Source organism: Talaromyces marneffei, chromosome 3 (genome assembly GCF_009556855.1).
Source record: "Talaromyces marneffei chromosome 3, complete sequence".
In the NCBI taxonomy this organism is placed as follows: Eukaryota; Fungi; Ascomycota; class Eurotiomycetes; order Eurotiales; family Trichocomaceae; genus Talaromyces; species Talaromyces marneffei.
The window spans coordinates 2,195,494-2,218,234 of record NC_072350.1 but is presented as its reverse complement, the minus strand read 5'-3'; the positions used below and the strand labels follow the sequence as shown (position 1 = coordinate 2,218,234).

Here is a 22,741-nt window from a genome sequence, read left to right as displayed (position 1 = left end):
CCGTATCACGAAGCATAGGATTGGTGTTAGGAGCCTATGTGGTGTGAGCAAATCTGTACAATAACTTCAGATTGATAACTAAGGATGAGCTGATTCTCTAAACTATCCATCGGGGAAGTCCTCCTATACATATAGACGTACAACCCCTTCTATCCGGGTTCGTTCGGACAACATGAAACATAGTGAGAATGAAGGAGTAAGGACGGGTTTAAAGAAACAACATTGTATGAACCCGTAGCTCAAAGACATGAGGTAAGACATCATGTAAAACATAATGCGTGACATGAAGCTATTCCCATACAGACAAACACATATACCAAAGCTCTCCGGGGCTCCCCCTGGTGTATGAAAAACCGTTCATTGATCTGCACCGCGGCATATCCCGTAATGGCATATTACATGATATTCTCGGATCAACACATCTTCCGGTTCTGCATATCACGCAGAGTCCTCTTGTTATAAGCTTTGCCTCTAGTAGCTAGCTTTTCTTTAAATATACGTGCTGTATTTACTAGCAGTAGGCATTATAAGGTCTAATATAATCCTAGACTTCAGTCTGATTTTGCTGGAGAGGATGGTGGGATGCTTATCTTCAGAAGACATCTAATCTGGCTTCACAAAGGACACAATAAGAATCAGTTAGTTGTTTTTGGGTGTCTGGTTATAGAAGGTCCTTCGCAGGGGGTCTCAGAGCTGGTGCCTCTGTAGGCTGCTCTCCTGCAGTCTCTGTGAGCCGGTCTATGTCCGAATAACCTCAACATTTCCCTTTTTGCAACTCCCTACGGGACATGCTACCATGAGTGGTACGCTGTAATGTATTAATTATATTGTGTGTCTATCTACTACTACGTATACGTAGTAAAAAGGAAAATCTGACACAGGCTTTTAGGTAAAGAGAGTTCTTGGCAAATCCCTATAATGAGGAGCGGTTGATATCCAATGAGAGCAGTTGAATCGATTTATGAATTTTATGCGATGCAATAACCGTATCTGGGATAGTCGTAAAATAACGTCTGTCAGCTCCGTAATCGCGGATCAGTTCGTGCGTCTCTCAGGAAGCACCTTGCAGACCGTACCAGCATCCTGTTCCTGAATCCTGAGCACTTGAGCTGACGAGGTGTGTGAGGAGATAACATATCTCGTCATATGCATGCAGATACCGTTCTACATAAGTTCCTCGCATATACTCGTAGTAACTTAGCGGGAATTTTTTTCGCATAGCAACCAGCATAGTACGTAGCCAACCAATCACAGCAGCTGGTCAAGCAACCCTGTCTAAGCCAGCCTCAAGGATAGCCAGATGGCCCTCGATTTGCATACCCAATAATTAAACGGATCCAAAATGTTCAGGCATCTGAGTTGTAGGGCGTGGCGACGTTGCTGGGACTGACTTACCAAGATGGTTAGTAACGTTGAGTTGCGGGCCCGAGGCGGCGACCGCTTCCATCATCATCAGCAACAAGCAGCAACTTCAGTTTGCTTGCCTTTTTGTCCAACTTCCCTCATCTTCTTTCGGCAACCAGTTTCATCCTCCACACCCTTAAAATCTTTCAAACCACCTTCTGCAATCACCTTCACCACTACCCATTAATCATCGACTGGAAAGAAATCGCCATTTTACACATCGGAGACGCAGTGACACCCTTCAAGTGGCGTCAAGATGAAGCTCACTTTCAGAGTATGCCTAGACTTCTTCGCGTCACCCCGCCATCCATTTCTCTTAGTGCTGACACCATTCTTTCCTACAGGACCTAAAGCAACAAAAATTCACCATCGAGGCTGAACCTTCAGAGACAGTATGTGACCATCGCCGTCTTTCGCTCCTCGTTTCCCCTCCAACCAACAGTCCAGACGTGCGGGGCTAACGCTTCACTATCAACAGGTCGGCCAGGTGAAAGAAAAGATCGCCCAAGAGAAAGGATGGGAGGCATCGCAACAAAAGTTGATCTATTCAGGTGCGTACACACGATTTCGATGGATAAAATCTTATTTCCTCTCGTCCACTTTGCCGCTTGAGTTCTGCTCCGCTTGATGTTCACGAACTAACCGGGATCAGGCAAAATTCTTCAAGATGCGAACACTATTGAGTCTTACAATATCGAGGAGAAGGGTTTTATAGTATGCATGGTATCGAAAGTATGTATCTTATTCACCTTGGCAATCGAAATTTTTTTTTTGCAAAATATTGACCCTCCGGATAGCCCAAACCCGCCGCTGGAGGCCCATCCACGCCAGCCAGAGCAGCACCAGCCGCAACTCCCAGTGCTCCCGCTCCCGCTCCTCCAGCCTCTACAGCCGCTGTTCCTCAAGTTCCTTCGACTCCTACTCCAGCTTCTTCCGGAGCTGCTGCGGCCTCCGGCGAGGCACCTGCCTTCAATGATCCGTCAGCTTTGGCCATGGGCACTCAAGGAGAAGCGGTGATTTCACAAATGGAAGCGATGGGTTTCCCTCGTGCTGATATCGATCGTGCTATGCGGGCTGCTTTTTTTAATCCAGACCGTGCTGTCGACTATCTACTTAATGTAAGCCTGGCGGGAAGTACGCAGATGACCGCGGTCACAGGTAGCTAATTGATTATGATTTAGGGTATCCCAGAGAACATCGAGCAGGAACACGCTCAAGCTCGCGCTGCCGCTGCCTCCCCATCAGCCGCCACTACACCTGCTGCCGCAGTTGCCGCAGTTGCCCCTGAAGCCACTGGTGACGATCCAGTAAATCTATTCGAAGCAGCAGCACAGGCAGGCGGTGCTACAGGTCGTGGGGCAGCTGGTGCTGGAGATGCTGGCACCTTGGGCAATCTTGATTTCCTTCGCAACAACCCTCATTTCCAGCAATTGCGACAGCTGGTGCAACAGCAACCCCAAATGCTCGAACCCATCTTGCAGCAGGTCGGAGCAGGAAACCCACAGTTAGCTCAGTTGATTGGTCAAAACCAGGAACAATTCCTCCAGCTTTTGGCGGAGGACTTGGGTGACGAGGGTGAACTTCCTCCTGGTGCGCACGAGATTCGTGTTACGGAAGAGGAGCGCGATGCCATTGAACGAGTACGTCCCTAACCCTTGCTTTTCTATGATAGCGACGTACAGACACTAACAGAAATCTGCTATAGCTCTGCCGCCTTGGATTTTCACGGGACTCGGTTATTCAAGCCTACTTCGCCTGCGACAAGAACGAGGAATTAGCCGCAAACTTCCTCTTCGAGCAACCTGACGAGGGTGAAGATCAATGATTTCTATTTCATGTTGCGCAATTTTTCGTCATGTCGTCTGTCAAATAGTATATCTCATTTTTTTTTCCCAGCTGGATTTCTCATTAGTCATCTCGGATTCCCATGATGTTTATTCTTCATTATTGACAGTGGATTATGAATGAAATGAAGCGTATTCCTTGTTTTCTTTTCTATCCCTTTTACCACAGACATCTAGTTGTTGAGATCAAGTGAATTATTCTTGTCATCAGAGTCAAAACAATCGAAAGTGGAACAGGGCTAGAACACGTTATCCGCAGGGCAGGCAGAAATTGCCGAGCCTAGACCTAGCTCTGACTTGTAAGAGAGAAGTTTTCATACTACATAGTAACTAACTATCGTCAGACTACTAAACGACTGCTAAACGAAGCCACCAAATATTAAAAAACGGCGAAATGGCCGGTCCGTAAGCCATTGCTCCACCTGCTACGACTAGCTTTGTAGGCTGTTCCTCCCCAATGTCCCCATTGGGCTCGATCTTGAAGATGAACGAGACTGAACGAGTCAGCTGATTGGTTTCTCCTGGCAATTATCGAACCATTTCCCAAAGAACTGCTCTAGCTTTTCGCTAAGCTTTTTGCTAAGCTTTTTGCTAACAAGACTATATAGGGTATATAAACAAAATGGAAGAACCCACGCTCAAGATGTCTCTGTTGACTTCTCGTGACTTGGCCACTGTCCAGATCATAGGACTGTAGTAAATTGGTCTTATAAAGACCTAGTCGGTCGTTTCTGTTCCAAGGGTATTGACCTATTCTCACTCTCGTTACTAATAACTCGCTCGTTGTCCTCTTTCCTTCGTTTCCGCGCCATCTTCCACCCATAGACGAGAGGGCATGGCGAAACAGTTCATCACAGTCCTGGCGCTCGTAGCCAGTTTCGTGCCCGGCGCTCTGTCAACCATCACCCTCACGCAAACCAGCGCTTCTCCTCAACCCAGTGTGCAATGCAGCACCGTTACTGTATATGCTGATATCACCAATCCATCCTTCGAGGATGGTACTACCGGTTGGTCATACAACTACGCCATCAGAACAACCAACCAGTACGCTTCAAATGGATCAGTTTCTGTGTATGTATACTGCTCAAACGCCTCGTGAAACGAAGATCCATTATTTGCTAATGCCTTACGATAGGTATATGCCAAGCGGACCAGCATTCACATTTATATCCCAGACTGTCCCGAATCTCATCCCTGGGACAGCTTATACAGCCTCGGTCGATCTGCTTCCATATATGAATCCCGTATTTCCCGTTGGGGAGGAATGCGGATCCTATTTTCTTCATACAATTGACCTATCCGACCACGGTGTGCACCACCATCACAAGCTCAAGCGTTAGTACTAGCGCTGTGGTTACGACACCGGCTGCCACGCCGCCAACGGCACTGACACTGACACCGACACCGACACCGACTCCTACTCCTACTCCTAGCAGTGCCCTTGTCATCTCTAGCTTGGGTGTTGTAGCAAGCAGCTCGGCAGTCATCCCCAGCTCAAGCGCTGTTCCCAGTAGCTCGGCAGTCATCCCCAGCTCAAGCGCTGTTCCAAGCAGCTCGGCGGTCATTCCCAGCTCAAGTGCCGTTCGCAGCCCTACTCGCTCACGCACCCCATGCCGAACTTCTCGTCCTACCACTCCTGCTTTAACTGCTAGCTCCAGCGCTGTCCAAAGCACTGGCAGTTCCTCAGTCAGTCTCTCTACTATTTCAAGCAGCACACCCACTCGCTCTACTCGACCTTGCACGAGAACTGGTACAACCACTCGTTCAGCGGGCACCACTTCCGGCACAATCTCCAGCTCCAGCTCCACTGATACTGCTCCTCTCGGCTCGACAACCTCAACAATATTTTCTACTCGCACAAGCACCATAACCGCCTGCCCCAACGACCGTAACTGACTGCCCCGCGCGATCAACTTCCGTTGTCACCGAGACCATCGTCGTCTCAACAACCGTCTGCCCCGTCATAGCGACTGCGCAGCCCACCGGTCCTGGGGGTGTTGATATCTCCACCTCTACACTCCTGTCTACCCGCATTGTCACGATCACCGCCTGCCCGGCAACGGTCACTGACTGCCCTGCTTCGCAGCGTAGCACCTACACTACCACCGAAACCATCGTTACCGGCACAGTCGTGTACACAGCCACAGCAGCCGGTCCTACCGGCGCCGTTGTCCCAGGTTCAAACCCTGATCCAGGAACATCCGTCTCTCCAGCCCCTGAAGGCGTTTCCCCTGCAACCGGCAGCCCCAACACCGCTGTCCAACCCGCCGTTCCATCCACCTTGAAATCCTCATATTCTACTACAGCCGTTGTCTCATCGGCCAAAACATCCACCGCCATTGTCTCTTCTTCTCCTTCTTCCGGCAGCTCGACTAAGACTACATCAGCAGCAGCCAGCGGTCTCTACACCGGTGCTTCCGCGTCACGACTTTGCGGCGTTGATGCCGCTGTTTGGATGGCCATTCCTGCGTTGGCTGTCTTAGCTTTGTAAATATTTAGATAATGATATGTAATTACGCAGCTTTTATATATATATATATATATATATATATATATATTTAATATATCTGATCTCTAAATATCTCCCTTTCCCTTTCGGTTTTTTGTATAACTTTATGCTCTTATTCTGGGTTGAACTTGTCTACATGCTTAAATACACTAATCAAGTCAGAAAGGTGAAACCTGAGACGTACGTCCATCTATATTCATTGATATAACTATAATTACTAGTTGTATATTCATTATAAACATCCAATTCTCTCAACGGACCACACAGTCAACCCCCTCCGGCCAATAACACGATATATAGTAGAAATGAACCCATCATCGCCAAAATCCATGTCATCTAGATTTAGATGGTTTGGATATGTCCATTGTTCTGTCAAATTGAGTTGCGGTGGTGCATCCGAGGATGAAGAAGCAGAAGCAGAAGTGTAGGTATCGAGGAATGTAGCTGAACGAGGCGCGACTAGGAAGATGAGATTGTTGCGGTCTTTGCTGGATGAGAGGAGAGAAGGACAGGTTGGAACGGTGGAATCAATCTCTTTGATCATATCAGCTCCTCGCATGCCCATCAAATCGCGTGTTTGGATGTCGGCTTGCAGCTCGCTGTTGTCGCCTAGTAACCATAGCGGAGGCGAATATGTCTTCCACCAAAAGACGGTCACGTTCAGTTTGTCGTTTTGGGTCCGCTGGGCCATCGTGGATGATACTATGGATGGCATCGCGAGTTGAGTGGGCACTACGCCACCCTGGTGATAAACACCCATCAAAAACCCGAGGATGGCATTGAACGCAATCCAGGACACCAGAAATGGTCGTGTTTTCACCGGCCGGATACATGTCAACAGCAAAGGGACGCATGGGAGCAGGAACCGGGGCTCTTGATGCGGGATTGCGGACAGGATCATCGTGCCTGATATAGCGGAGATGGCTCGTCTGTTGTAGAATGTAGCGGATCTGATGGTCGGTTTCATGAACAAGGATACTACAAGGACCACGAGAGCGGGCCCGAGGAGCTGTGGGAGGTTCACGAGAAAATGGTGGTAGAAAGGATGAAGGCCATGCTGGGCTAGGTTCTGGCTGTTGGAATTATATATCAGGTTGTTTAGAGGGGTGATGACCGGATGGCGGATGCTCTCAATTAAAGACGAGGAGCGATAGAAGATGGTATCAGTGAGGATGGCGATTGCAGAAAATAGGGAGCCACATCCAGCTAATACAGCGAATGAGAATGGTCTATATCCTATCTTAGCTTGACATCCGAGTGAAACTTGGGGATTGTCACACGACAAGACCTACTTCTGTATAAAATGCGGGATTAACTGAAGCCCAGGTATCAAAAGAAATGCTGGAAATGTGATCCTGTTAAACACGCCAAGTACCACCACTAACGATAGTACGGCAGGGGAGAAAAATGCGGAGCGTTTCTGTCCAGGTCAGCAGGCGTACAAACATATGTCATATATAAAAAGAATAAATCCGCACCCTATTCTCCAAAATACGTTGAATCAAAACTAACCCCCAAGTGACCAAAAGCGTCTCCAAAGAGTTGGAAAAAGTGTGTGTCTGATACGTCCATGTGACATACGACGAGGCCACCAATACCACCGTGGGAACGCGATATCTCGGAGTCGGCACTAATTCGTAGACTGCCCAATCCTCCAGCACAAAGCTGAGAACAAGCATGACGCCTCGTAAAATGTAGTATATCAGCTCCGGGGGTGGACTGCTACCCAGTGCCGTCTCGTCGTAGAACCATTTCAGCAAGTTCATGGGTAAGCCGTAGACGGGCCATAATGGGAAGACACTGCGGATGGGGTTCTCTGATGTGAATTCCCAGGTCAACTGCGAGGGGTAGGAGTAAATGCGCCCTGAAAAAGTAAGTCAGTCGCAATATGCCATAACACTGATTTTTAATTTTTTTTATATAGTTTTATTTTTGTAAATGGCATACCGGCGAATACCTCCAAGCTCTGGAAATGCTCATCGGGATGCACATAGCTCGGCGAAAGGGCAAAGTAGATCCGAACCAGCAACAGTAACAAATAAGTTCGTCTCCACATGATTTCAACCAGAAACCAAGGGTGGTCGTAAGTTTCCTTTTGTGTTGCGCGCTTTGAACAGTCTTAATTATGGTAATCGTAATATCCTTGACTCTTGACGTCTAACATGTCGCATTGGGTCGATAAAGCACTTGCGGTTTTGTTGATTCTTGAAACCGGACAGCTGGTGCGTACATCATGTGTTTGCGATGCTGTGTGTGTGCTAGCAAGCCAGGGGAGAGAAGAGAAGAAAGACAAAAAGAACGTGTTGCACAAAGACGTCTACTAGCTCGTCGATCAGCCAGTCACCACCGTGGCGCCATTAGTAATACGCAGTAGGATGAGAGAGAGGAGGTACAGAGTAAGAACGCAAAGGAAAAGGATCGTAGCTGATAAGAGCACAGGACCGACCGAGCCTAATCGGAGCGCGAGTTCAGGCACGACGCGTCACTTTCGGGGTCGGCCATGACGTCCAGCTTAGAGTTTGAGCGTTTAGTATGTCTCAAGAAGGGTTAGTTGTACGCATTAGTGGGCGATCGGATATACAGATAGTTACTGGTCATTCTCTCTTTAGTATTTACTCTGTAGTAGTAGTACTAGTAGAACTGTGTTGTGGATAGAAATGGATGGTGTCCTCGGCTTACATCATGTAGTTACCGTGTTCAGGGCGCAGGCCAGTGTACTCTCTCTCTCTCTCTCTCTCATAATGCAGTCATCTTGCTTCGTCTCAGCACTGGAACATACGATAAGTTACTCGTACTAATGGAAGAGCCAAAGACTGCTGCTGCCTGGAGTCGTCATGAAAGTTGAGGTAAAACTATGTTTCCTCAGGCTGCAAGGCAAGAAGCGGGCGGCTACCCTGCCCAGTCAGAGTGACTTACCGTATTGTACTTGGACGGGAGCCTCCACGAATCTCCCTCATTATCGACTAGTCATCCGTCATTCATCATTGTCCACTGCCCCCAACTTCATTCAATTTTCAAACCCCTACACCTCCCAACAGTCAACGGATATCTCTTTTTGTGTCCTTGGTAAGGTCCCTCCCATTGAAACTTTTGCCGAATCGTGACTTGCGCAGCAATATAAATACTGCTGCATCCACCACTCTCTCCCCGCTATCACATTCCGCAATTGCTAACCTTCAAACGCTCGTTCTCAAAAGACAGCTCTATCCCTCACCTCGTTTCTCAAATCAAATCAAATCAAATCAAATCGCACAGACAGATCATACAAAATGTCTGGTCAAGTTACTCTTCAGAGCTCCGACTCCGTCGACATCACCGTTGGTCAGTCAAGTCATTTCTCCGGCTCCGCAGTCTGCTCAGCGGTTCAGCTTGTCTTTTCTTCGGGCAACTACTAACACTCTCCCAGAACGCGCCGTCGCCGAGCGCTCCATGCTCATTAAGAACTTACTCGAAGATTTGGGCGAATCCGAAGAGCCTGTCCCCATCCCCAACGTCAACGAATCCGTCTTGAAGAAGGTCATTGAATGGTGCACTCATCACAAGAACGATCCCCAGAGCACCGGCGAGGACGATGATAACCGCCGCCGCACCACAGAGATTGACGAGTGGGATCAGAAGTTCATGCAGGTTGACCAGGAGATGTTGTTCGAGATTATTTTGGTACGTCAGCCACTACTTGAAGATCTGCCTGCTATATTAGTGAAGAAAGAGCGCACGCTGATTGTCATAGGCCGCCAACTACCTCGACATCAAGGCCCTCCTCGATGTTGGCTGCAAGACCGTCGCAAACATGATCAAGGGCAAGTCCCCTGAAGAGATCCGCAAGACCTTCAACATTCAGAACGACTTTACTCCCGAGGAGGAAGATCAGATCCGTCGTGAGAACGAATGGGCCGAAGAGTAAGCTCGTCTTCCTTTTCGAGATATTCGGGTTAACCACTAACATGGTGACTTAGTCGCTAAATTCTCTACCTCTGCAAATCATTTTCTTTTTATCAAGCCTGTTCTAAACTGACTGTAAGGCTATGAGTCTCTGGCGCACGACTCAGACACCTGCTATTTGCTCTATTCCCGATTGATACTCTTGTCATGCATGCATCCAAACTAAACGATTATGAAAACTATCAACTCACACATTCCAGAGGAGAAGGGAGAGGCCTCGTGTTCTCTTCATTCTCGATCTTGGCACTCTCAGATAGGCGTTATTTCAAGAAATGCAATGATGACCTAACTTTCCACTGCATGTTTTATTCTTAGTGGTCAGTCATACTACGTAGTCATGTATGTGCCTCGGTGCGTATCGTATACCGTTACATTCTACATGGCAAATTAACTCAGAGTCCATCTTGGGCAAACTACTGTCTACGTCCCTTTGACAAGTTGAAAATAATGTAGGGCGAATCATGCAAATTGATGTTCCCATTTCATGAATAAATCAAGATTAATCAAGTTCCATCCCACGACACCTATCCCTCCTCAAGAAACCCAGATAGGAAAAACCCATGCTTGTCATTTTTCTTCTTCTTCCTATATCCCTTGGCCGTATGATTCAAGTCTCTCGAAATTTCAGGTGCCGTCAAATTTTCGAATGGATAGTAACATCAATAAGCCGATCGATTATTTTATTTTTTCGTCAAGAAGAAAGGTATTCGTCAAGGAGGCTGTTTGTTTTTGTAAGGAAACAATATCGATCGAAAAAAGACGAAGAAACCATCATCAAAGGAATAGCGCCGAGGGTTGCTGTGTGATTTCTGACGGGCGAAGGAATTTAGATTCCGAGACGGGTCTTGCGCCAGTGTCGTCTCTTGGCGTTGTATCTGAGTATAGTGTTAGTATATATCGCAATTTTCAACAAAGTGTATGATGAGTCTTTTCGAGATTGCGACTTCGTCTTCGTTCGTGAATGTCCAGCGAAATAGCCTTGCATCGATGGCCAATCTTGAGGATCGCTTTCTTGATGGTCGCAATGGAAATATTCTCCCCCTCTCCTCCACAGGCTAGTTGTCCAGACCATTCACGATCGAAAACGAAACACATCTCGAAGAATCACAGGCGGTCGTACCTGATGGTGTTACCGGTCCTGAGACGAATCCATTGAGGAATAGGACGGTTCTGCTTCTGGGCTTTGGCAAGCTTTTGCTTGGTGCGGAAGGACTTTTGGCTCTGTTCAACAAGACGATAAATTAGCAACCGCACCACCGCTAGTTTTCACTCGTAAAAAAAGAACAGAAAAACGAGGCCGAATCATCTTCGTGATAGCAATAACCCAGGTGTATTAACGTACCGGCATCTTGATGGCTTGTCGTTCGGTCGAGATACTGAACTCAAGGTATTGTCGTCAAGTCAGGTCTTGCATGGATCCGTCTTCGGGTAAATTTTGTTGTGTGGGAGGGTTCGCTTGGTGTTGGTCACGTGAGAGTATTGTGCGGGCGGTCTTGGCGTCGGTGCCCGGCTGCCTCGTTGCCTTGTTGCCTTGTTACCTGGCCAAGCGCGGTGGGCTTAGCGTGTTCGGGGTGTTCCGACCTTTCGGTTTTAGAGTCTTTTGAGTGTACCCACCGGGAAACTCGCGACAAATCCCCGGTACGACGTGCATGCACTATTCTGTACTTCCAAAGGAAGTATATCATACTGCTACTGTAGTACGAATAGACACGCTAAAACATCTATCAAGCATTCGGATGCTGTTTCCCGTTTTAATAGAGGCATAAATAAGGCCTCTCTTTATTATGCACGTCTCCGATCTTGAAGACGTGCAGACTACCGAGTACTCCATGCCGGATATATATCTGATTGGCCGCGAATGCGAGCACGGTCTCGAGATCGTAAAAATCACCCGATCAGACTTAGTGCCCCCTTTATTTTACCATGGCTCATGACTCGTGGCTCCTTTTTCGCGACTTCCAAAAGAAGAATGCGAGAAGACCACAATGTATCCGCAAGCTGTAGAGACAATAGAGCTTTATCAATACCAAACAATGCTGTACATTTGGCAAAGTGCTGTGCTGGGCCGGGCCTTACCTCAAGATCGAAACGACGGAAGGGCAGGCCCCTTGCAACCCTAATTGGCTGCTCTTCATTTAAGTTGGTTAAGCTATCTCGTCTTTGATTACGTAGCATGTATGCGCTTGCGATACTGAAACTTTGCGGCATCTCGAATCTGGATTATTTCCCATTTGGAATGCGATGGCCAAGGGGGTTCTATTCGTACTTCGTATTCCTCAACGAGAGTCCCGAGGGAACTTTGATCATGTCCATGCTGAGGCAAGCTCTGCGAACGGTCCAGCCAGGATAGCGTGGACATAGCGGCTCAAATTAGATACAAAAGCAAAGCGAAACAATACATATCCAGGCCGAGATGCAGCCAATCGCAAGTTTTGCCGTCGAGATCCTTGGAATCGTTCTCCATTTTCCAGATTAAATTGACACTGTCCGTCCCAAATGGAAATGGCAGTCCCACCATAGATTCACGCTTTCTAGTAACAACCAGTCAGAATGCCCAGAATACGCGGGTCAGCATACAAATCATACAAATAATAATACGACATTCCTGCATAATTCGCTGCTCGGGAGCTGCTCTTCCCGGCATTTCTGAAAACATTTCAAAGAATGCGCTTCTGCCTACCTTCTAGAAGATCACATATAATTTCAGGTTGTTGTCCTACTTAACTGATGCCCGTTCCCTTCTCGGTATTCTGCTCAATTCCGTTGCCTACTTCTCTCGTTGCGACTTATTTTTATCCCTGTCACTCCCCCTCAATTCTCATATTGGCTTTATCTCGAGGATCAGATTAAATCCTTCGAATATGTCCAATGGCTAATTTACAACATTAGATTTCTATTTATTATTCTTCTCCCTCGAACATTCTTCAGTATTTATAATACACATACATTCATACATCGTTCGTTACGTCTGTTTATAATTCTTCACTGTCGCTCCAACTATAGCTTCATTTCACAACACCAGACCAACCTCTAACTTTCGACCGAGTCAACAAATGACACGTACAACTTAAAAGCCTACATCCAAATTGACCCTTCCTGTGCGAGTTTTCGATCCTTTCATATAAACATGGGCCTTACGAGGCCTACCCCTGGCGAGGGGATTGAACTATCGCCGGTTCCAACACAATTGAGCGCCGCAGAGAAAACATTAGTCGACCCCGAGAAAGAAAAGGGAGGAAGCGTACCGGCCTCATCATCCAATAATGCGGTGTCTGACAGAATGAGTCCTAGTAAGAAGTCGACCGGCGAAAAGGCTACAGTGGCAGGCGCAGAAATATCACCTTCAGAGAGCGCGGACTCATCTGAGCTGGATGCTGCTCTAAAAGAGCTTCCAGAGGATGAAAGGCGCATTATTCGGGAGCAGCTGCATTCGCCAACTGTGCAGGTCAACTTCTTCAGCCTTTACAGGTATGCGACGACCTGGGATTTAGTGATTATCGCGATTAGCATTGTCTGCGCCATTGCTGGAGGTGCCGCTCTACCGCTGTTTACTGTAAGTGAAGCCTTGGAGATCCCGAGCTATCTTGACTTGACAGTGCTAACGTATATATAGATCCTCTTCGGTCAATTGGCAAGCGATTTCCAAGGTGTCTATCTAAACACACTTGGGTACGACGAATTTCACCACGAACTTGTCAAGAACGTACTCTACTTCGTATACATTGGTATCGGCGAATTCGTGACCATCTATTTGGCGACCGTCGGTTTCATCTACACTGGAGAGCACATCACCCAGAAAATCCGCCAAGCTTATTTGCAAGCAATCATGAGACAAAACATGGGCTACTTTGATAATATCGGCGCTGGTGAGGTTACCACTCGTATCACAGCCGACACCAATCTTATACAAGACGGTATCTCCGAAAAGGTGGCTTTGGTGATAGCAGCATTGGCTACTTTCGTCACTGCATTCGTGATTGCATACATCAAGTACTGGAAACTGGCGCTCATCTGCTCTTCGAGTATCATTGCTCTCACTTTGATGATGGGCGGTGGCTCGCGGTTCATTATCAAGTATAGCAAACTATCTCTGGAAAGCTACGCACAAGGAGGAAATTTGGCGGAGGAAGTCATTAGCTCTATTCGTACTGCTATGGCTTTCGGTACGCAGGAAAGGCTTGCCCAGCAATACGATAAACACCTCGACAAGGCTGAGAAATGGGGTATCAGGCTGCAGATGATCTTCGCCGTCGTGCTAGGTGGAATGTTTAGTATCATGTACTTGAACACGGGTCTAGGGTTCTGGATGGGTTCCCGTTTCATCGTGGATGGCGAAATTGGTGTTGGCCAGGTCCTAACCGTGTTGATGGCTACTATCATGTCGTCATTCAGTTTAGGAAATGTTGCTCCCAATGCTCAAGCTTTTACCAGTGCTGTTGCTGCCGCCGCGAAAATTTACAGCACCATTGATCGAATTTCCCCTCTTGACCCAATGTCAGAAGAAGGTCGCAAATTGGATCAGGTCGAAGGAAGCATTGAGCTGTGCAATGTGAGCCAGCGGTACCCTTCGCGACCAGACGTCGCCGTCATGAAAGATGTCAGCTTGTTCATTCCAGCTGGAAAAACTACTGCTTTGGTTGGTCCTTCTGGCTCAGGAAAGAGTACGATTATTGGTTTGGTTGAACGTTTCTACAACCCAGTCCGTGGACAGGTCCTTTTGGACGGTCAAGACATTCAATCGCTTAATCTGCGGTGGTTGCGACAGCAAATCTCGCTTGTCAGTCAAGAGCCGATTCTTTTTGCTACGACTATCTTTGAGAACGTCAGATATGGTTTGCTCGGTACTGAGTTCATTAATGAAAGCGATGAGAAGTTGCAGCAACGCATCGAACAGGCGCTTGAAATGGCTAATGCTCTTGATTTTGTGAATGCTCTTCCTGAAGGTATACATACCCATGTTGGCGAGCGAGGTTTCTTGCTTTCAGGCGGTCAGAAACAGCGTATTGCCATTGCCCGTGCTGTCGTTGGCGACCCCAAGATTCTCCTACTGGATGAAGCCACATCGGCCCTTGACACCAAGTCTGAAGGTGTCGTTCAAGCAGCCCTGGATAAGGCTGCAGAAGGTCGTACAACCATTGTTATTGCACATAGATTATCCACAATCAAAACGGCACATAACATTGTTGTCTTGGTGGATGGCAGCATTCAGGAACAAGGCACTCACGATCAACTATTGGACTCCCAGGGTGCTTACTACAGGTTGGTCGAAGCACAACGCATCAACGAGGCAAAAGAATCCGGAGCGCTCTCATCAGAAGATACCGAGGAGGAAGCTGCCGCCGAAGAAGAAAAAGAAATTGAACGCACAACATCTCGCATCAGAATGTCTCGCACATTGAGCTCCACTGCGTCTGGGTTCAAACCAGGCCTTGAACGAGAGGCCACGCTCAGATCCATCTCAAGCGTCGTTCAGTCCAAGAAGGAGCAGACCAAAGAATCTCACTATTCGCTATGGACACTTATCAAATTCATCTACTCATTCAACAAAAAGGAAACTCCTTACATGGTTGTCGGCCTCTTTTTTGCCTGTCTCGCGGGTGGTGCTCAACCTACTCAATCCGTCCTCTATTCCAATTCTATCATTACCATCTCACAACCCCCTAGCAATTATGGACAATTGAAACGCGACGCTAGCTTCTGGTCCCTCATGTTTCTCATGCTCGGTCTCGTCCAACTTATTGTGTATACCACGCAAGGTATCATGTTTGCATACAGCTCGGAGAAGCTGATTCGCCGGGCACGGAGCCAGGCTTTCAGGACAATGCTGCGTCAAGACATCACCTTCTTTGATAGCGACGAAAACAGCACCGGTGCCTTGACCTCGTTCCTTTCAACGGAGGCAAAACACTTGTCTGGAATCAGCGGTGCTACTCTCGGAACACTTGTCAATGTGACGACGACTTTGGCAGCATGCTGTGTTATAGCTCTAGCTGTTGGTTGGAAGCTTGCCCTAGTCTGTATTTCGACGATCCCGGCATTGCTCGCTTGTGGATACTGGCGTTTCTCGGTTCTTGCACAATTCCAAGCACGATCCAAGAAGGCTTATGAAATCTCGGCTAGTTATGCCTGCGAAGCTACTTCTGCCATTCGTACCGTTGCCTCGTTGACCCGAGAAGAAGACGTTCTAAACACGTATCGAAAGCAACTCGAAGCGCAGACGAGGAGGAGTCTCTTTTCTGTTGCACGATCATCCGTGCTGTATGCCGCTTCTCAGGCTTTGTCATTTTTCTGCATGGCCTTGGGTTTCTGGTACGGCGGGGAACTCTTTGGCAAACATCAGTACACCATGTTCCAGTTTTTCCTCTGCTTCACCCAAATTATTTTTGGAGCACAATCTGCCGGCAGTATCTTTGCTTTTGCGCCCGACATGGGTAATTCCAAAAATGCCGCTGCTGATTTCAAGAAATTGTTCGATCGTCGTCCGGCTATTGATGTTTGGTCAGAGGATGGCCACAAGCTAGACAGTGCCGAGGGCACAGTCGAGTTCCGAAACGTCCACTTCCGCTATCCAACTCGCCCTGAGCAGCCTGTTCTCCGGGGGTTGAATCTGACCGTCAACCCAGGTCAATACGTTGCTCTTGTCGGTGCAAGTGGATGCGGAAAGAGTACGACCATTGCTCTTTTGGAACGCTTCTACGACCCGATTTCAGGTGGTGTGTACATTGACGGGCAGAATATCGCTAACCTGAACGTCAACTCTTATCGACAGCACCTGGCTTTGGTGAGTCAGGAACCAACTCTGTACCAGGGCACGGTCCGAGAGAATATTCTTTTGGGCAGCAATGCGACAGATATTTCGGAAGAAACCATCATCAATGCTTGCAAGAACGCCAACATTTACGACTTTATCTTATCCTTACCGTAAGTTTGCACTCCTGCATGCCTTTTAAATAGATTATTAACAGTTCCAACAGAGATGGATTCGACACCATTGTCGGCAGCAAGGGTGGCATGCTCTCCGGCGGTCAAAAACAGCGTGTCGCAATCGCGCGCGCGTTACTCCGTGACCCCAAAATCCTTCTTCTAGACGAAGCTACGTCAGCTCTCGACTCTGAATCTGAGAAAGTGGTGCAAGCCGCATTGGATGCAGCTGCTCGTGGACGAACGACAATCGCAGTCGCCCACAGATTGAGTACCATCCAAAAGGCTGATATCATCTATGTCTTTGATCAGGGCAAGATCGTCGAGAGCGGAAATCATCAAGAGTTGATTCGCAATAAAGGGCGATATTATGAGCTTGTGAATCTGCAGAGTTTGGGAAAGACTCATTAGCATGCTTTTCCCCCCATTTTTTTGTTTCTCCGTATATTCTTTTATCTTTTTGGAGACTTTTTTTTGCACGATACTGTTGAGAATTCGCTGTATCCATCGACCGATCAAAACACATACCCTACTTTACTCATTCCAGCCTGAACTGTACAATTCTGTCCTATCATCTTCTTGCCGTCCTTTCTTTCCTTCCTTTTCGCATCCCATCATGAACATAGTATAGTCCCAGTGTCACAGTTCGATAGTAACCGTCACTCTGCTCTTCGCTCGACTTTGTTGATTGTCAACGTTTATGTTTGCTAGAGCGTCTCTGCATTTCTGCATCTTCTCATAATATACATCTTACACAATTTCGAGATATAAAAATTTTTTTTTTCTGCATGTCTCTCTTGTTGCACCGGTGCATGTTCTCTCCATTTGTATTTGATTGCATGTATGTTAGTACCGATTTTGTTCGGACATTCGAGTGACCCCCTTGTTTGGAATTAACATAATTCAAGGGGTTTGCCAATCGGCGTAGCGATTTCTACTAGAGAATAATAAAAAAGTAATTTGCTCATTTGAATCTCGTCTCTCATAAACTCATACACGCTGTAATCAGGGGTGCCATGCTCATCCCCTATGGTAATTGCCGCCGTCTAGGCAGTGGACACGCACTCCTTGAATGCAAAGGGATCAATCATCAGCATCAACCCCAAACTCCTCCAAAACATCCTTGTACCGAACACCACGCTTCTCGGCAATCAGGCCTAACAGACCCTGTCCAATGTCGCGGATCTCGTTGTAGTCGTGTAGTAGTCGGATGTGGTCCCGGACTGTTTGGGACGGAGTAGGTGATCTGAACGCACCCCTCTCATTGTTTTTTAGTATGTATTCCACTTGAATGATAGGCTTGGGTTGTAGAAAGACCTTAGCTTGGAGGTGGCTTCTTGTATTTGGGTTTGTAGCGAGACGATTTGATTTTCGAGATTGGTGATTGTGCTTTGTAGGGAGGTCTCGGGTGATTGTTAGTCGGAGGATAGGATATCATTTTCAATTTTCAATTTTCAATGATGCTGGGTACCCAAAGTATCCAGACATGCTATTTGTTTTTCAGGGTATAACGGTGTGTCTTGAAAGAGAGCTTACTGTTTTGTCGTTGTGTTGCTCTGCCTGAGGATCCTTGTCAGAGTCCTTGGAGGATGGAAGTTGATCTTGCGGCTGCTGCATTTTGACTTCTGTCGTCTTCTATTATCTCAACAGACGAGATATCTTCAATACGTATCAACGAAAATGAAAAGAAAAGGCGTGAGGTTGTGAACGTCCCAACAAGGAAACACCCGTATATCCCACTCTTGAAAAGTATGACCAATCACCGCCCGCTGATCAGATGCTTTCGGCCCTAAAGCAAAAGAGGGCCCGCAGGTCCCGAAAAGACCGAAAGGTTAACCCTTTTCGGCGCTGCCACATCTTGCTTTCTTCCCTTTTGTGATTACGACGACTATTAAGACGATTACAACAACGTACGACTTTTCCTCTTTGGTCGTGCGTGTCATATCAAACAATCGAGTATCTGTTGAATTCTTAGGGGTCGGAATGAGATGATCACAGCATTCGGTCTCTGTTATTATTGAATCGAATCTTGCAAATACAAGGATCGGGGCTATAGCGGTTGCAGTACCGCACCATCTTCAGCCTACCTATCCTATCCCCCTCAGCTCCTAAAGTCGAATCGCGTCACAGAATAACAATCATGTCCGCGCAAAAATATTTGCTACCTCTGGTAGCGTTAATCGCTACACAGGTGGCTGCTCATGGAGGCCATGAGGACGTGCCTCAGGGCGAGGCTGTTTCAGGCGAACCGATCGTGAGTTTAAGACATGCAGGGATATTAACCAGAGGGGCAATATTTCTAACAAAGGGCGATAAAATTTAGGATACCACATTATGGCTACACATGATCTTGATGACAGTAACATTCGGCGTCCTCTTTCCATTCGGCATGGTTCTCGGGGTGAGTTCGACCCCGGAAAAAAATGTCCTCATCTGATTATAGCAACCTAACATTCATGAATCATACAGATCATCCGCTCTCGCTGGCATGTTCCCGTACAAGTCGTGGCCACCGTCGTCGCAGTTCTCGCCTATTTCATGGGCCATGCCCATAAAGGCCGCCAATTCGCAAAGAATATCCACGCCTCATTCGCCAACGTCTTGATGTTAATGTTGATTGTCCAAGTTGTGCTCGGTGTATACTTGAGACTCCATCTCGAAAAGGGTTTCCAGGGCCGGATCCGTCGGTACTTTGTCATTGCGCATGGTGTGGTGGGAAAAGCGATGCCGCTCGTTAGCTGGGCGCAAATATTGTTTGGTGGAATTACCGCCAATGGGTTCTGTCGTGACGACCACCTCGGACAGTGTCTTGCTCATTTCATTATGGGAAGTGCGTTTATTGCCTATGGAATTGTCATGACGATCTTGCTTCTCGTGGGACAATTCTGGTTGAGACGCACGGGCCGAAGCCAGGAATTCTTCGACTCGGCCATCATCGCTGTTTGGGGTTGTATCAATACTTTTACTGAGCATCGCTGGGGCCAGCCTTGGGTTCACAATGACTTGCAGCATACGACCATGGGTATTGTGTGGTGGTGTGCGGGATTATTGGGCATGTGGCTCAGTCGCAAGAGGAACGGTAGCCCCAAGCGCAACTTGATTCCGGCCATCGTCATCCTGTTGACGGGATATGCCATGTCGTCGCATCCTCAGACTCTTATGTTGAGCACAATGGTCCATTCAGTGTTTGGTTATACCCTCATGGCGGCTGGGTTGACTCGTATCATTGAGATTTCATTCGTGCTCAGAGATCGACCAACTCTTAGCCCTGATGGCTCGGATCCTCATAGCTTCCAATATCTTCCTCCATTCGTGAGTAGCTTCTATTTATAATCCTTGTTATTGAGCAGTATGCTAACTATGTATAGCTCCTTTATGCCTCCGGTTTCATATTCATGGGCGCCACAGAAGAGCAGATGCAACTCCTCAGCAACGCTGGGGTTAGCCACGTATCGTACATTCTAATCTTGTACAGCGTTGCCTTTATCCTCTTCCTGTGTAAGTCAAGCCTCCTCCTGTGTTCAAAATATTGCCTTTTCTAAGTATAAACAGTCGTCAACATCCTCCTCCACATTTATGCAGTCCACGCCTTCCCCGAGTCAGCCACTACCACCACCGTCAACAACAACAACAACAACAACAACAACAACAACAACAACACCCACGACGAAGATGGCTTCATGCCAAAACTTCATCGCGAAGATTCTTCCTCATCATACACCGTCGTCAACAACGGCCATCCTCGTTCCCGCGCAGAAGCGCAACAGATTCAAGACGCAGAAGCCTTTGAGTTGGAGGGCCTGATCTCAGAGGATGAGCATGAGGGACATGAAACTTCTTCGGGCTCGAGGAGGAGGAAGGAAGTGGGTGGTGATGACGAAGCACATCTCGTTTCTCCCAGGTAACCTCAACCCCGCCCCCCAAACGCCACTCTCGCCATGGTATGGTGACAAACTCCAGTATACATTTATTAATAATATCTTGACCCTGAGACTCTTGGAAGGGAAATATGCATGACTAATATAGTCAAAACCCACAGTTTGTCATGGGTATCAATGTACATACATACAATTCGAAATTTGCATCTAGCTGACTGATTAGTTTTGAGTTCATATTTATACCTGCAATAGACTATCAATGACTATCTTGTTTCTATTCCTTCAGCTCTAGAACAGACGGATCATTGGAATTTGTGCTTAGAATGAGCATCATATCATCATCATCATCATCATCATCAACCCCATTCTAACTATCCTCCTAGACGAAACGATCCACCTTTACGGCAGTCCATACCTCCCCTGGCGCCATAGTTATGTACGAAACAATGATTCTGCTATCTTTGGATCCGACCTTGGAAGCAAAGATAGCAGATTGGGAAAAGAAATAACCTCCTCGTGAGCCAAAAAAAAATAAAATAAAATAAAAATAAAAATAAAAAATAAAAAAATAAATTAAATCCAAGTAATAGAAAAGAAGAGCGCCATCCGAATAGTAACCGTTCTAGAAAGAAATGGAAAAGAACCTGACTTTTATCTAAACGCCAATCATAAATGTGATGAAAAATCCAAAGAAATTGAAGGATGAAAAATGATTTCTTTCCCTGTGGAAAGATGAGGGAGTTGATTACGGAGCAGAAACACCATTCTTCAATGCCACCGACGCACCGGGGAGGACTGGCAAGGAAGTCGTTGTAACAGTCGGCGAGACTTTGGCAGCCATGTCTTCGATTTTGGATGAGAATATAGGATGCAGAGGATAGATAGGCGCCACGTTCTTTTCTCCATCGAAAAGCAACAAGTTCTGGAGAGGTTGCTCACGTGCACCTAACACATTGATAACGTCTTGTGCTAGACTTCCGCCGATGAATGCTGCCACCGGACTCAGTTCGCAGCCCAGATTTTCCAGGAAGCTGCGGAGAAACGAGGAGTCGATTGTGCTAATATCTAGCTGCAACTCGCGATGGCGCTCGTTGACGAGACGTGTAAAGGTCTCGAGTTCGGTGCGCGAAAAGCTAGGAAGCTTGCCGTTTGATGTTCGTTGAAATTCCCATAGAGCGCGAAGGCAGCTAAGAAGCGGTGTCACGTTCTTTCTCTTACGAGCGACACGAGTGAACTCCTCGGGTAGAGGGGAGGTGTTGGCGAGCAGCAAAGGTGAATAAATTTCACGCTTGGTCACCATCTCGATGACTTTGTCATTTTCTCTTTTGGTAGTGATATTAACGATTGACCTTGTAGGTGTTTCCTGCATTTGTGGCGCGACATTTGATTTCTCCCTCTCAATGACAAAGTCATGTGAGATGAGGTCTGCAAAAACGTATCCGTAAAATCCATGTAGGCCAGCAGCGTAGAATCGACGGTTTGATATACGGCAGGCAGCGTTGATGGTGGCATATGTATCAAAGTCGAGATCCGTGGCTATCGTGACGTCAAAGTTTTTGAAAAATTCAGGTGATTTTGTTCGAACATCTTCTGTGTTGACGTGTAGTTGCACTCGGGGGTTCATAGCCCGGACCTGAGGCGCCGCAGCTTGGGCTCGCTAACAGAGAAATGTCAGCTTTTATTTTCTAGTCATTTCATCACAGCCAATCTCACATTTTGCCCGACATGCTCTTCGGACACAAAAAATTGAGCGCATAGATCCGCCTCTGTAACGACTTCGTGGTCCAAAATCGTCAACGAACCAATACCAGCGAGGACAAGATTTTTGGCAATCTCGTTGGCCAAGGCTTTGAAGGATATGAGCAGTATGTTCGCTGATCTTAGTCTGTGATGCACTAGTTAGTACTGAGTAATGAGACCACAATAGACCTTTTGTACTTTTCTTGCGCCTTGACTCCCCAAAGACGAATCTGTCGATCGTAGAGAGCAATCTCATCTATAAGTCAGGTATTAGTAATAGCTTCTTGATGAAGGTGCAGCCTATTGACTTACCTGCGCTGATACCCTGGCCATTGGCCTCTTGACTCGCCATGGCTTGTTCAAATGCTCACTTGCTTCTAATCCGTGAGTCGCGTGCGGGGAAGAGAATTGGTAGCGAAAATCGACGGTTCTGATGGTCGCGGTCAGGGTAATGCGTAGATTACTCCCTTCAGGATAAGTGAGGGGCTGAGAAGTACTTCTTG

At 47.2% G+C, this 22,741-nt stretch overlaps 8 protein-coding genes across 8 annotated transcripts; 5 read left to right on the top strand and 3 right to left on the bottom strand.

Moving 5' to 3' along the window:
- Nucleotides 1-1,660: 1,660 nt before the first annotated feature.
- Nucleotides 1,661-3,229, top strand: EYB26_004551 (uncharacterized protein; the record flags this gene model as incomplete). Its single annotated transcript, XM_054263842.1, has 7 exons — nucleotides 1,661-1,678; nucleotides 1,749-1,796; nucleotides 1,883-1,955; nucleotides 2,057-2,136; nucleotides 2,202-2,522; nucleotides 2,586-3,044; nucleotides 3,110-3,229. The coding sequence occupies 7 exons, from the start codon at nucleotides 1,661-1,663 to the stop codon at nucleotides 3,227-3,229; spliced, it is 1,119 nt and encodes a 372-aa protein (XP_054119817.1).
- An 854-nt stretch (nucleotides 3,230-4,083) lies between these two features.
- On the top strand, nucleotides 4,084-5,739 carry EYB26_004550 (uncharacterized protein; the record flags this gene model as incomplete). The annotated part of the gene is made up of 4 exons (XM_054263841.1): nucleotides 4,084-4,319; nucleotides 4,384-4,583; nucleotides 4,717-5,136; nucleotides 5,216-5,739. The coding sequence occupies 4 exons, from the start codon at nucleotides 4,084-4,086 to the stop codon at nucleotides 5,737-5,739; spliced, it is 1,380 nt and encodes a 459-aa protein (XP_054119816.1).
- A 250-nt stretch (nucleotides 5,740-5,989) lies between these two features.
- On the bottom strand, nucleotides 5,990-7,813 carry EYB26_004549 (uncharacterized protein; the record flags this gene model as incomplete). The annotated part of the gene is made up of 4 exons (XM_054263840.1): nucleotides 5,990-6,986; nucleotides 7,050-7,177; nucleotides 7,236-7,621; nucleotides 7,705-7,813. 4 exons carry the CDS (start codon nucleotides 7,811-7,813, stop codon nucleotides 5,990-5,992), a joined length of 1,620 nt encoding a protein of 539 aa, XP_054119815.1.
- A 1,213-nt stretch (nucleotides 7,814-9,026) lies between these two features.
- EYB26_004548 (uncharacterized protein) lies at nucleotides 9,027-9,720 on the top strand (the record flags this gene model as incomplete). The annotated part of the gene is made up of 4 exons (XM_054263839.1): nucleotides 9,027-9,078; nucleotides 9,164-9,417; nucleotides 9,488-9,657; nucleotides 9,714-9,720. The coding sequence occupies 4 exons, from the start codon at nucleotides 9,027-9,029 to the stop codon at nucleotides 9,718-9,720; spliced, it is 483 nt and encodes a 160-aa protein (XP_054119814.1).
- Nucleotides 9,721-12,826: 3,106 nt separating this feature from the next.
- On the top strand, nucleotides 12,827-17,031 carry EYB26_004547 (uncharacterized protein; the record flags this gene model as incomplete). Its single annotated transcript, XM_054263838.1, has 3 exons — nucleotides 12,827-13,252; nucleotides 13,313-16,620; nucleotides 16,674-17,031. The coding sequence occupies 3 exons, from the start codon at nucleotides 12,827-12,829 to the stop codon at nucleotides 17,029-17,031; spliced, it is 4,092 nt and encodes a 1,363-aa protein (XP_054119813.1).
- A 672-nt stretch (nucleotides 17,032-17,703) lies between these two features.
- On the bottom strand, nucleotides 17,704-18,237 carry EYB26_004546 (uncharacterized protein; the record flags this gene model as incomplete). Its single annotated transcript, XM_054263837.1, has 3 exons — nucleotides 17,704-17,866; nucleotides 17,938-18,023; nucleotides 18,157-18,237. The coding sequence occupies 3 exons, from the start codon at nucleotides 18,235-18,237 to the stop codon at nucleotides 17,704-17,706; spliced, it is 330 nt and encodes a 109-aa protein (XP_054119812.1).
- Nucleotides 18,238-18,760: 523 nt separating this feature from the next.
- On the top strand, nucleotides 18,761-20,525 carry EYB26_004545 (uncharacterized protein; the record flags this gene model as incomplete). The annotated part of the gene is made up of 5 exons (XM_054263836.1): nucleotides 18,761-18,874; nucleotides 18,944-19,021; nucleotides 19,090-19,932; nucleotides 19,989-20,118; nucleotides 20,173-20,525. 5 exons carry the CDS (start codon nucleotides 18,761-18,763, stop codon nucleotides 20,523-20,525), a joined length of 1,518 nt encoding a protein of 505 aa, XP_054119811.1.
- A 718-nt stretch (nucleotides 20,526-21,243) lies between these two features.
- EYB26_004544 (uncharacterized protein) lies at nucleotides 21,244-22,590 on the bottom strand (the record flags this gene model as incomplete). The annotated part of the gene is made up of 4 exons (XM_054263835.1): nucleotides 21,244-22,155; nucleotides 22,212-22,383; nucleotides 22,437-22,494; nucleotides 22,551-22,590. The coding sequence occupies 4 exons, from the start codon at nucleotides 22,588-22,590 to the stop codon at nucleotides 21,244-21,246; spliced, it is 1,182 nt and encodes a 393-aa protein (XP_054119810.1).
- Nucleotides 22,591-22,741: the final 151 nt, after the last annotated feature.